The 13,635-nt window shown below is 42.1% G+C and overlaps 1 protein-coding gene across 1 annotated transcript; it reads left to right on the plus strand.

The window, feature by feature from the left end:
* Window positions 1-1,032: 1,032 nt before the first annotated feature.
* Tmco2 (transmembrane and coiled-coil domains 2) lies at window positions 1,033-7,612 on the plus strand. Its single transcript, XM_013016880.1, has 2 exons — window positions 1,033-1,278; window positions 7,295-7,612. The coding sequence occupies exons 1-2, from the start codon at window positions 1,033-1,035 to the stop codon at window positions 7,610-7,612; spliced, it is 564 nt and encodes a 187-aa protein (XP_012872334.1).
* The last annotated feature ends 6,023 nt before the right edge of the window (window positions 7,613-13,635 follow it).

Below are 13,635 nucleotides of genomic sequence, written 5' to 3' on the forward strand. Positions count from 1 at the left end.
TTATTGGAGATAGGAGTCTCACGGTCTTTCCTGCCCGGGCTGGCTTTGAACCATGATTCTCAGATCTCAGCCTCCTGAGTAGCTAGGATTACAGGTGTGAGTCACCGGCGCCCAGCTCATTTTTATTCCTTTCTAGAAAGAATTCTGACAGTGGCCAACACTTAGGGAACTAAAGATTTAACATATTAATAGCAATTGCTTGTAAACAATTTTCCAGAGCATTCTGGATGTGTCTGGCAACTCAGTTCTCCTCTAATTGCCAAGAAATAGTTATTAGTACTCCACCAGCCTTTTCTATGTCTATTCTTAGCTACAGTCAACTGTAATGAACAAATTACAACCTAATAATACATCTATAGGACTATATCTCCACCTTAGGTGTCAGACATTTTTTGTCATGACTAACTGCCCTTCCCACTTTTTTTCCTTCCTGTGCCCCTTCTACTTTTGTTGAAAACTTTTAGGTTTTTGAATCATCTCACAAAAAGGTTTCATACCTCCTTACAAGTAGGTAGTAGATAACTGTTTTTGCTAACATATCATATAGGTTACAGTGTAGCATGTTTCTATTTACAAAGTGGTTTAGAAAAATATACCATGTGTTCCTAAGTCAAACCTTGAGAAGAAAGTTAAAATCCCCATCTATTCAAAGATAAGCCAAACGAGACTCAAATGCAATACTTAGTCCCTCTGCAACACAATCCACATTTCAAGTTTGTAAGGGGCCACCATATTAGATAAGGCAGGTATAGAATGGGTTCCTCATTACGGAAAGTGCTATTGGACAGTATACTATAGAGCCAGGACTAGTCAATGATTAGAGAAAGCAGGATGAATGAACTGGAAACAGGCGGTGGCTGACTGAGAAGGGTCACTGGGTGAGTGGGAAGCAAGCTGACCCTGGAATAGTGACATCACAAAGTCCAGCTCACAGTGGCTCCAGAACACTTGAGCTCCTGGACCACTCTCTCTAACTCATGTCTAGATTCCTGAAGCCTCTGCACATGTAGTTCCTGGAGCTGCTGCTTTAAAATGCCACCATCTCCACCTTCATCGTATACCTGGGAAAACCTCTTAGATTCTCTCTCTCTTGGCACAATATGGAACTGGCTACAAGCAAGTTTTCTAGGAGACACTAATGCTCAAACTCAGCAAACAAATTTGGGGCTGCTAGATAATCTTGGTGCAGCTGTGCAAGCCATCCTGGGGATTTCCTTTTTGATTTTGTTGGCAATAGGATTGTTTACCTTATGGAAACGAAGCGTTCGGTCACTTCAGGTTGTACTCTTTTGTTACAGAGAAATTTAGTTATAAATTGAAATTTTCCTTTTTTGTGTGTTTTGAGATAGGATCTCATTTATAGATCCGTCAAACTTTGAACTCAATATGTTGCCCAGGCTAGTCTCAAACTTGAAATCCTCTTCCCTTGTAGTTGAGATCTGAGAATCACATTCCAAAGCGAGCCCAGGCAGGAAAGTCTGTGAGACTCTTATCTCCAATTAACCATCAATAAGCTGGAAGTGGAGCTGTGGTTCAAGTGTTGAGTGCTAACCTTGAGCACAAAAGCTTAGGAACAAAAGTCCAGGCCCTGAGTGCCCAGCACTAGCACACACACATGCACACACACACACACACACTCATGCAGGCATGCACCCTGCCTCAGTTTCCCAATGCTGGGCTATAAAGTACATTGTGATCAGTTATCTCCCACGTCACTGCCACCTGCTAAGACCACACATACAAGGGTGACCAGTTCTCAGTGTTTTTTAAAATTAGAATATTCTTGAAAATCTAATCAATTAGACTTTGAGTATAATAATTCTCTTACAATGGTCTTGAATTTGTCTATTAACACAAAATAGATGAAACAAACTTTTAAAAGTCTTAAATTTACTTGATTGCTTTAAGTGCCGATTGTATTATAGAACAAGTACTGTTTTATAACCAGGATCTTGGGTGTGGCCTTTCAGTTCTTACTATGCCATTATCCTTTAATGAAGAAATATTCATATTCATAAAGTCACATTTTTTTGTGCTAGTATGGGGGCTTGAACTCACAGTCTGGTCACTGTCCCTTACTTTTGTTTTTTGTTGTTGTTGTTTTTGTTTTTTCCTCAAGGCTAGCACTCTACCATTTCAGCCAGAGCTCTACTTCTGGCTTTTTGGTGGTTAAATGGAGATGAGCCTCATGTACTTTTCCTGCCCAGCTGAAGTCATATTTTCATTGTTTTAAAAAGATAAGTCTCTATTAAACATACAGGGTATTGGGGGAAGAGAAATTTAGCTGGCTGGGATTGTGAGAAATATTTAGTATTTTATATAGTTCTATTTAATCTCCAATAAGAATAAATTATTAATAGCCTAAGTGAAGTGTTTTTTTGAGAATCCCAGTAATTTTATGAAATTGATTTTTACATGAGGAACCTGAGGTATATTGAAACTCATTAGAAATTTAAGAAGAAAGAACTTAAAGAGGGCTTTTTGGTGTTGGGGGTTGGGAGGGCTTGAACTAGGCCTGGGTGCTGTCCCTGAGCTCTTCAGCTCAAGGCTAGCACTCTACCCCTTGATCCACCGCACCACTTTGTTTTCTCATGGTTAATTGGAGATAGAGTTTATTCATAGACTTTCCTGTCTGAGCCAGCTTTGAACTGTGATCCTTAGATCTCAGCCTTCTGAGTAGGTACAATTACAGGTGCAAGCCACTGGCAGTTAGCTAAAGAGGGTTTTCTTATAGAACCGTTTGATAGGTGCAAAGAGAAATTATTACTGGATCATTTTGTGGCATTCACTTATTTTCCTATCTTGCTATTGTTTAGGAATCATAGCCACATACACTTTCGTTTTTTTTTTTTGTCAGTTGTGGGGCTTGAACTCTGGGCCTGGGCGCTGTCCCTCAGCTCTTCAGCTCAAGGCGAGCACTCTACCACTTGAGCTACAGCGCCACTTCCGGTTTTCTGGTGGTTTATTGGAGATAGGAGTCTCACGGTCTCTCCTGCCCGGGCTGGCTTTGAACCGCGATCCTCAGATCTCAGCCTCCTGAGTAGCTAGGATTACAGGTGTGAGCCAGCAGCGCCCGGCGCCACATACACTTTCTATTTTAACTTCTCCAAACCTTTCATAAGGTGGGGACTGGTGACTCAGGAGGCTGAGATCTGAGAATCAGTGTTTGGACAGAACTAACTTGGGCATCCTAAACTGCGAGTCTCTTACCTCCAATTAAGCAGCAAAAATCTGGAACTGGAGATGTGGTTGAAATGGTAGAGAACCAGCTGTGAAGGAAAAAGTGGGGCAAGAGCTAAGGCCCCAAATTCAAGTCCCAATATTCACACACACACACACACACAACAACAACAATGACAACAACAAATCTTGCATCACAGGCAGAACTGGAATTGTCATCTCTATACCTTTGGGGTGCAGTAATTTGGTTACCTGCCCGGGTTTACAGTTTTTGCAAAGCTATGGTTTGAACCCAATTTTTAGGATTCCAAATTTAGTTTTTCTCTACAACCTCATTTATTGTAATCCATTTTATCTAAATCTCCAGCAGAAGTGTTTGTGTGTGTGCATGTGTGTGTGTGCATTTGTGTATATACACACAATGTTTGTATACCTCAACCGAAAAAGAAGGGCACTACTAATGCTGCTAACAGAGTCTGGGCTCACAAGTCTGACTATTTCTGTTTAATTGTTGTTGAGCCATCTATTCTGTGACCTAATAACAATCACTTCACCTCCATACCCTAGTTTCCTGATCTGTAAGATGGACATACTACTCTCAGATTCTTGTGAGGTTTACAGGAGATACTGTATATATCAAGCTTGGCCTATATAGATTCAATAAGCAATGATAGTATAAGATGCTGGTTATATTCTTATCCCAGCAGGAAACTGTTAACATTTTAAAACATTTTTGGAGGGTCTGGTCCTAGGGCTTGAAATCAGGGCCTTGTAATCTTGCTTGTTTTTTTGTTAAAAGCTGGTACTCTACCACTTGAGCCACACCTGCACTTTTGTCTTTTCGCTTGTTAATTGGACATAAAAGTCTTGGGGATTTTTCTGCCCTTACTGGCTTCAAACTGTGATCCTCAGATCTCATCATTAAAAGTATTTTTTTGTTGTTGTTGGTCGTGGGGCTTGAACTCTGGACCTAGGTGCTGTCCCTGAGCTCTTCAGCTCAAGGCAAACACTTTACCACTTGAGTCATAGTGCCACTTCTGGTTTTCTAGTGGTTAATTGGAGATGAGAGACTCACAGACTTTGCTACCAGGGCTGGCTTTGAACTGTGATCTCAGCCTCCTGTGTGGCTGGGATTACAGGCGTGAGCCACCAGCACCTGGCCAACTTTTTTTTTTTATGGCCAGGAAGTCTAGTTTTTCAGGGTACCACACATGGAAGAGAGAATTCTTGGATTCTAATCCTGGTTCTCTCATTTCCAATAGTGGTAGGGTCCAAAATGGAAGCGACAATATCAAAATAGTTACCCAGTTCTGTTTTTTCTACATAAATAAGTCATACATAGGCAAGGTAACTTCTTTTTTTTTTCAAATTCTTTATTGTGATTAAGTGATTACATAATTTCCCAAATTTCACAGTATTGTGGGATAGTGATGTTTAGTTAAAGTCACAAACACATTCTAACTTTCATGGGGCAAATTGTCTGTCATGGTCTATAACATTTATGAGTTCTATGAGCTTTGCAATACATTTATTTCTTCCACATTGGGTGGTATGTACATTTCTTTTGTTTTGCATAGCATCAGCTCTTCCCTCTTTCCCACTTGTTCCCTCTCTCCCATCGCTGCCATTGAGTTGCTTAATTCATTTTGATCAATGTCCAGTGCTGCTGATGAGTCCTGCTGTGGTATGTTTTTTTCTGATTCCCTCTAGTTCTGTGTTGTCCTCCTGGTTTCCCTCCGGTGTGCACATATATACACATGCTGCTGATATATGTGATCAGCAGCATGAGTGGAAGTCCTTTGTTTCTTAAGTCTTGTTAATTTTGTCGTATCACCTTACATTTTGGATTTAACATCCCCCTTTTTTGGGGGGGGGATCCGGTCGTGGGGCTTGAACTCTGGGCCTGGGCACTGTCCCTCAGCTCTGCAGCTCAAGGCTAGTGCTCTACTACTTGAGCCACAGTGCCACTTCTGGCTTTTTCCTTTTTGATTATGTGGTGCTGAGGAATCAAACCCAGGGCCTCAGCATGCAAGGCAAGCGCTCTACCACTGAGCCACCTTCCCAGCCCCTTAACATCCCCTTATCAGGGAGACCATGTGCCATTTGTCTGTTTGCTCTTGGCTTACCTCACTCAACATGATTTCTTCTAGATCCATCCATTTCCCTGCAAATACCATTATTTTGTCCTTTCTAATGGCTGCATAATATTCCATTGTGTATAGATACTACAATTTTTGATCCATTCATCTGTGGTGGGATATCTGGGTTGTTTCCATATCCTGGCTATTGTGAACAGTGCTGCAATAAACATGGAGGGGCATGTGTCCTTGTATACTGGTTCCTGTTGTTCAGGATAGATGCCTAGAAGTGGTATGACTGGGTCATAAAGGAGGTCAGTTTAGCTTTCTGAGGACCCTCCAGACTGCTTTCCAAAGTAGTTGTATAAGTGTACATTTCTACCAGCAGTGTAATAGGGTTCATCTTTCTCCGCATCCCCTCCAGCATTGTCGTTGGCTGACTTTAGGATGTGGGCCATTCTGACTGAGGTAAGGTGGTATCTCAGGGTTGTCTTTATTTGCATTTGCATTTCCTTCACAACCAGGGCTGGTGAACATTTCCTCATATGTTTCTTTGCCATTTTTGTCTCTTATTCTGAGAAGTCTCTTTTTAGTTCCCTTGCCAATTTAGTAATTGGTTTGTTAGGTTTGGGAGGGATTAGTTTCTCGAGTTCCCTGTATATAATGGATATTAACCCCTTGTCTGATATATTGCTGGTAAATATTTTTTCCCAGTTAGTTGGTTGTCTTTCTAGTTTGGTTGCTGTAGCTTTAGCTGTGCAGAAACTTTTTATTTTAAGATAGTCCCATTTGTCGAGTCTCTCTCCAATTTGTTGTGACCTGGACTCTGTTCAGGAAATTCCTGCCTGTGCCTATAAGTTCAAGTGTCTCCCCTACTTTGTCCTGCAGTAGTTTCTGAGATTCAGGTTTGATGTTAAGGTCTTTAATCCATTTTGAGTTGATGTTGGTGCATGGTGATAGGCTGGGGTTCACTTTTAGTTTTCTGCATGTGGCTGCCCAGTTTTCCCAGCACCAGTAGATGAAGAGGCTGTGTTTCTTCCACTATATGTCTTTGACTCCTTTGTCCAAATATCAGCTGACTGTAGGCATGTGGTTTTATTTCTGAATCTTCTATTCCATTGGTCTTCTGGTCTGTTTTTGTGCCAGGACCATGCTGTCTTTGTTATTATGGCTCTATAGTAGAGTTTGAAGTCCGGTATCAAGATCCCTTCCATGTTGGCTTTTTTTTTCTTTTTTTTGGGGGGGGGTGGTCGTGGGGCCTGAACTCTGGGCCTGGGTGCTGTCCCTTAGCTCTTCAGCTCAAGGCTAGCGCTCTACTACTTGAGCCACAGTGCCACTTCTGGCTTTTTCCTTTTTGCTTATGTGGTGCTGAGGAATCGAACCCAGGGCCTCAGGCATGCAAGGCAAGCGCTCTACCACTGAGCCACCTTCCCGCCCCTCATGTTGTCTTTTTTGCAAGGTAATTTCTAAAACAGATCTATCAGCATGCAGTAGACCTTCAGCAAATGGTATTTATTATTTGATTATTAAAAGCAATAAGGGGATGGGCATGTGGCTTAGTGGTAAAGGGCTTGCCTAGTATGCATGAAGCCCTGAGTTCGATTCTTTAGTACCATATAAACAGAAAAGGCCAGAAGTGGCTCTGTGGCTCAAGTGGTAGAGTGCTAGCCTTGAGCAAAAGAAGCTCAGGGACAGTGCTCCTCATGACTGACCAAAAAAAAAAAAAAAACAAGCACAATAAGGCCTGAAGTGTGTGTGTCTCAAGTGGTAGAACACTCATCTAGCAAGTGTGAGGCCCTGAGCTCACCCCTGGCACCACACACACACACACACACACACACACACACACAGCAATCCCTACCACTTCAGTTCTTGTTGATAATCAAAAGATTAAGTCGGTGTGAAAATGTTTCATTAAGGCTCAGCATAGGAATGAAGGATTACTGTTACTATTGGGTCTTATTTTGTTTTGCATCTAGAGGTTAACTGGTATTTTCATGAATGAACAAGTAATGCTCAACTTTTCTTTGTTTTAGAAAATAATGATCTTTGTGATCACACTCTATCAACTTTACAAGAAAGGCTCAGATTTTTTCCAAGCTTTGCTAGCCAACCCAGATGGAAGTGGTCGTCCAATTGCAGAAGGTGGTAATCTTTTACTATCTTTGGGTCTGCAAGAGAAAATTTTGAAAAAACTTCAGATGGTGGAAAACAAAGTGAAGGATCTGGAGGGCATGATTGTTGCCCAGAAGCCTGCCACCAGGAGAGATTGCTCCTCTGAGCCCTACTGCAGTTGCTCTGACTGCCAAAGTCCCATGCCTACATCAGGGTTTACCTCCACATCTGAAATGTGATGGACTTCCAATCTTTTCCAGAAATAATGTACTGTTTCCCTCATGCATGCAGTGGTGTATCAATAAAGATAGAGAACTATATTGAAAGTACTCTACAAGGACTGGCTCTGTGTTCAGTGTAACCCAGCTTCTAATTGTGTGTGAGGTGAGTAATGTGGAGGTATTGTGGCAGTTTAAAATGCTTAGGAGGCTGAAGGTGTAGCTCAGTGTTAGAGTACTTGCCTAGTATGCAGTTGGCCATGGGTTCAGTCTCTAGCATTGCACACACACACACACACACACACACACACACACACACACACACATCTCTGGGATTTGGGTGCTTACTCAGCAGGCTGGAGACTCTAAGGTAATACAGCCTTGAAGGAAAGGATAGCCAGAATAGAATGAAAGAAGGTGGAGGAAGGGAGGTAGGTTAGAATTACATGTGTATTTTTAAAGTGCTGTTTGAGGCCAGGCTGTGGACCATCCTGTACTCGTAAGCTATTCTGTGTTTTTGTGCTGTTTATTAGGTTAAGAAAAAAATGTACTCAATGACATTCTTTACTGAAATAGAAAAACAATCCAAATATTCATATGGAACAAGAAAAGACCTAGAATAGCAAAAGCAACTCTAGGCAAAAGAAACAACACAGGAGGGATCATACCAGATTTCAAGCTCTACTATAAAGCCATATTAACAAAGAGAGCTTGGTATTGGCACAAAACAGACCCATAGACAAATGGAACAGATTAGAAGATCTAGAAATTAAATCACATACCTATATTCAGCTGATATTTGACAAAGGAGCCAAAGACATTCAGCAGAAGAAACAGCCTCTTCAACTATTGGTGCTGGGAAAACTGGGCAGCCACATATAGAAAACTAAAAATGGATACCAGCCTGTCACCATGCACTAACATCATTAAAGACCTTAACATCAAACCTGAATCTCAGAAACTACTGCAGGACACAGTAGGAGAGACACCTGAACTTATAGGCACAGGCAGAAACTTCCTAAACAGAGTCTCAGAGTCACAAGTTGAAAAGAGTCAATGAATGGGGCTACTTTAAAATAAAAAGTTTCTGCACAGCTGAAGACATAGCTACCAACCAAACTAGTAAGACAGCCAACTAATTGTGAAAAAACTATTTACCACCAATGTATCAGATACCTAATATCTATTATATACAGGGAACTCGAGAAACTAATCCCTCCCAGATCAAACAAACCAAGCATTAAATGGCAAGGGAGCTAAAGAGAGACTTCTCAGAAGAGAGAAAAGTGGCAAAGAAAGCCGGGCGCTGGGGCTCACGCCTGTAATCCTAGCTACTCAGGAGGCTGAGATCTGAGCATCACGGTTCAAAGCCAGCCCGGGCAGGAGAGACCGTGAGATTCTTAGCTCCAATAAACCACTAGAAAACCAGAAGTGGCGCTGTAGCTCAAGCGGTAAAGCGCTCACCTTGAGCTGAAGAGTGCAAGGAATGCTCCCAAGACCAGAGTTCAAGCCCCACGACCAACAAAAAAAAAAAAGGCAAATAAATACATGAAGAAATGTTCATCATCCCTGGCTGTAAAGGAAATGCAAATAAAAACAACACTGAGATACCACCTTATCCCAGTCAGAAGGGCCCACACCCTAAATTCAGCCAATGACAAATGCTGGTGGGGATGTGGAGAAAGAGGAACTTTACTGCATTGCTGGTGGGAATGTACACTAATACAACCACTTTGGAAAGCGTCTGGAGGTACCTCAGAAAGCTAAATAAAGACCTCCCCTATGACCCAGCCATACCACTCCCAGGCATCTACCCTGAGCAATAGGAACCAGGATACAAGGACACATGCACCTCCATTGCGTGTTATTGCAGCACTGTTCACAATAGCCAAAATATGGAAACAACCCAGACCCCCCTCTACAGATCCAAAAATTGTGCTTCCTATATACAATGGAATATTATGCAGCCATTAGAAAGGACAAAATAATGGCATTCACAGGGAACTAGAACAAATCATTTTGAGTGAGGTAAGTCAAGAGCAGAGAGACAAACGGCACATAGTCTCCCTGATATGTGGACGTTAAATTAAAAATTCAAGGAGATATGACAAAGTAAACAGGACTCGAGAAACAAAAGACCTCTGCTTAATTCGTCGTGTCATTTCTAAATGACTTCATGTTCTTGACCACATATTTGGTATATATTTTGAGGGAAGCTAGGAGGAGGGCACAGAATCAGAGCGAAATGGGGAAATATACAACAGAGGGGCCCATCAGCTGCACTGGACATTGATGAAAACGAACTAAGCAATTCAAGGACAGTCAACGGAAGGGAATAGCTTACACTAAGCAAAAGGAAAGAAGTGTACATATCACCCAATGTGGAAGAAATTGTTCTATTGTCAAAGCTCATAGAAGTCACAAACTTTATAGACCATAATAATGACAATTTGCCTTGTGAAGGTTAAAATGTGTTTGTGACTTTAAGTATCACTATCCCATAATACTGTGAAATTTGTGAAATTTATGTAATTAATATCAATAAAAAATATTTTTTAAAAAAGAGAACATGGACAAACTGGCATGGTGGTGACAGCCTTCTGGCCAGATAATTCTCTTCTGCATAGTTATTTACACTCATCAAAAAAAAATGCAGAGTGGGGCTGGGAAGGTGGCTCAGTGGCAGAGCGCTTGCCTTGCATGCCTGAGGCCCTGGGTTCGATTCCTCAGCACCACATAAGAAAAAAACCAGAAGTGGCACTGTGGCTCAAGTGGTAGAGTGCCAGCCTTGAGCTGCAGAGCAGAGGGACAGCGCTCAGGCCCAGAGTTCAGGCCCCACAACCAGACCCAAAAAAAAAAATGCAGAGGCTGGGAAGGTGGCTAGCACTAGCCTTGAGCTGAAGAGCTGAGGGACAGTGCCCAGGCCCAGAGTTCAGGCCCCAATACTGACAAAAAAATGCAGCTCAAGGTCCCCCTGAATCAATTACTTAGGTGAGTAAACTTAAGAGTGAAATATTTAATTTCAGGCTGAGAATGTGGCTTAGGTGGTAAAGTGCTTGCTTTAACATGCATGAAGTCCTGGGTTTGATTCTTTAGTACCACATAAATAAAAAAGCTGGAAGTGGTGTTATGGCTCAAGTGTAGAGAGCTGGGCTTGAGCAAAAGAAGCTCAGGGACAGTGCCCAGACTCTGAGTTCAAGTCCCAGGACTGGCAAAAAAAGTATTTTTTAATTTTCTCATTTTGCTGCTGCCTGCTCTGTGCTGCCTTGTGAGAAGCCCTGAGTGTTTGTCCTGAGCGCTTCAGGAGCATTCAAGCCTGGCTAAGTAGACAAGTAATGTTACAACAGGAAATTGTGGTACAAAGGGGTCATATCAGCTTTTTGTTGTTGTTGGTAGTGGTGGTTGTGGGGCTAGAACTCAGGGACTGGGCACTTTTCTGAGCTTTTTGGCCAAAAACTAGCACTCTGCCACTTTGAGCCCAGCTCCACTCCTGGCTTATTTTTTTTGTGATTAGAGATAAGAGTCTCATGAATGTTTCTGCCTGGATTGGCTTCGAACTACCATCCTCAGATCTCAGCCTCCTGAGTAGCTAGGATTAGTGAGCCACCAGAGCTTGGCTGTGTATTGTCTTAAAGTGAGGTGAGTTCTTATCCGAGTCCCAGCTTAGTAAGAAGGGAAAATGGTGGGAGGCTATTGTGGGCAACAGGGAAAGCCTTAAGGGGGAAATGGTAGTGGATAGTTTTAACAGGTCTGAGATTCCTTATAATATGTACATTCCTTATAATATATACAATATATACAATAAATGTGAGTAGCCATTTCAATCTGACATCTAAATGAAATATTCCACTTGGTGTGCAAATAAACAGTAACTTGTTGCCATGTGGGAGAGAAACTAGCTCTATAGTCAATAAGAGACAATATGGCGGGGCTGGGAAAGTGGCTCAGTGGTAGAGCGCTTGCCTTGCATGCTCAAAGCCCTGGGTTCGATTCCTCAGCACCACATAAGCAAAAAGAAAAAAGCCGGAAGTGGCACTGTGGCTCAAGTGGTAGAGTGCTAGCCTTGAGCTGAAGAGCTGAGGGACAGTGCCCAGGCCCAGAGTTCAGGTCCCACGACTGGACCCAAAAAAAAAAAAAAAAGAGACAATATGGCAATCTCTTGGTTGGCACCTTCCTAAGGAATTTCTAATAGTAAGTCTGATAATTTATAGTTTCTGATGTTAAAATGCAATCCTTATGTAAGATGAGACTTCATTTTACAAAGTAAAGTATAAGTGCAAAAAAAGTGAATGGAGGAGGAGTAAGAAAGGCTTTGCCTAGAGGAAATGACTGAATTTCCCAGACAGATTACATAGACAACCAAAGAGCTAGAAGGTATTCATTCCAGGGATCATCCTGAAGATACTTAAAAGAAGAAGATGGCTTGCTTAGGGAACACAGAGAATTTCAGTGGCTAATACATGGGTTGGTCCTAGCACTGTAATGAAGGATTTTAGCTTTAAAAAGCAAGGACAGTGATCTTATCTTCAAGTTTGTTTTAATTCATGATATGGTGACAAGTACAGATGGGAGTTGACAATGGACTGCATCTGACAGTTCAGGCAGGAGGTTTGGTAGTGAGGCAGATAGAGTGCAGCTGTCAGTTTTTTAAGGTCAGTGTCTATGTTGTACTATCCAAGTCATCTTGTCTTTATTGCTCCTCTGGGGCTCATCAAAGGAAAGCATTAGAAGGGCCTTGAAGAGTAGACTAATGTCAATAACAACACATCTTTAAGGCTATACTGTACAGTTTAGGCATTGGAAATTGACCATTAGAGGTCTTTTAATTGGAGAGTAATATAGATGTAGCAGCCTGTGTGGAAGACAGAAAGTAGAATGAGGAATTTGTAGAAGATGAAACACACTGGCTACTCCTGTTAGGCTGCCCAGTATAAAAGGAACTGGTGGGACCAGCTTGATCTTGGCTGTCAGTTCTTCTGGATGTGTGTGTGAGACACATCATAGTCATAGGAAATTGATACCAATAAATTGATACCAATTTATTCCTAATGAGAATCTGAACATTATAGTCAGAGCACCAATTAAGGGACCTTGGGATGTTGGATGAGCAGAGAATCAGGGCAAGATAGGGAGCTATCTTATCATTCAGGTCAGCAAACTATTTCTGTATCAGTGTCTGCCCCCCCAGGGAGGAAAACCCTGATTCTCCAAAATTCAGTCTTTCTTCACTGGCAAATTCCTGCCAACAGCCTTTTCTGAGGCTCCTTCTTTTGGCTTCCATGCAGATCAGCCTCTCTGTTAGCACTCTCTTTCTGCAAAGGAAAACATTTGTTGTTATTGTTATATTGTTATTATGTAATTCACTTGATTTTCTACTGATAACCCCAAGTCTTGATAGCCCAACTCATCACCTCACTACTAGACTTTGCATATATATATATATATATGGGGGGGAGGCAGATGTGGAACCTAGGTACTTTTTCATGCTGATCACATGCTCTACCACTAGGAACAATGCCTCTAGCCCTTACCTGGATTCTTGAAATGGCTTCCTAAGTGTACATGCTGCTGCCATTCCTACATGGTAGCTAGAGAGATAATGAGCCCTCTACCCAAATCCCACCAATAGATTTGTTTTTTGGCTAGTCCTGGGGCTTGAACTCAGGCCTGGACACTGTCCCTGAACTTCTTTTCCTCAGGATAGCACTCTACTACTTGAACCACAGCACCTCCAGCTTTTTCTGTTTGTGTGGTACTGAGGAATCAAACCCAGGCTTCATGAATGCTGGATGGGCACTCTACCACTAAGCCACATTTCCAGCAGTTTCGCCAATAGATTCTTTCTTTCTTTGTTTCTTTTTTTTTTTTTGGTTGTGGGGCCTGAAATCTGGGCCTGGGTGCTGTCCCCCAGCTCTTCAGCTGTAGACCAACACTCTATCACTTGAGTCTCAGCCCCACTTCTGGCTTTTTCTGCTTATGTGGTGCTGAGGAATCAAACCCAGGGCCTCATGCATGCAAGGCAAGCACTCTACCACTGAGCCACC

The sequence above is a fragment of the Dipodomys ordii genome, unplaced genomic scaffold (genome assembly GCF_000151885.1).
Source record: "Dipodomys ordii isolate 6190 unplaced genomic scaffold, Dord_2.0 Scaffold33, whole genome shotgun sequence".
Taxonomy (NCBI): domain Eukaryota; kingdom Metazoa; phylum Chordata; class Mammalia; order Rodentia; family Heteromyidae; genus Dipodomys; species Dipodomys ordii.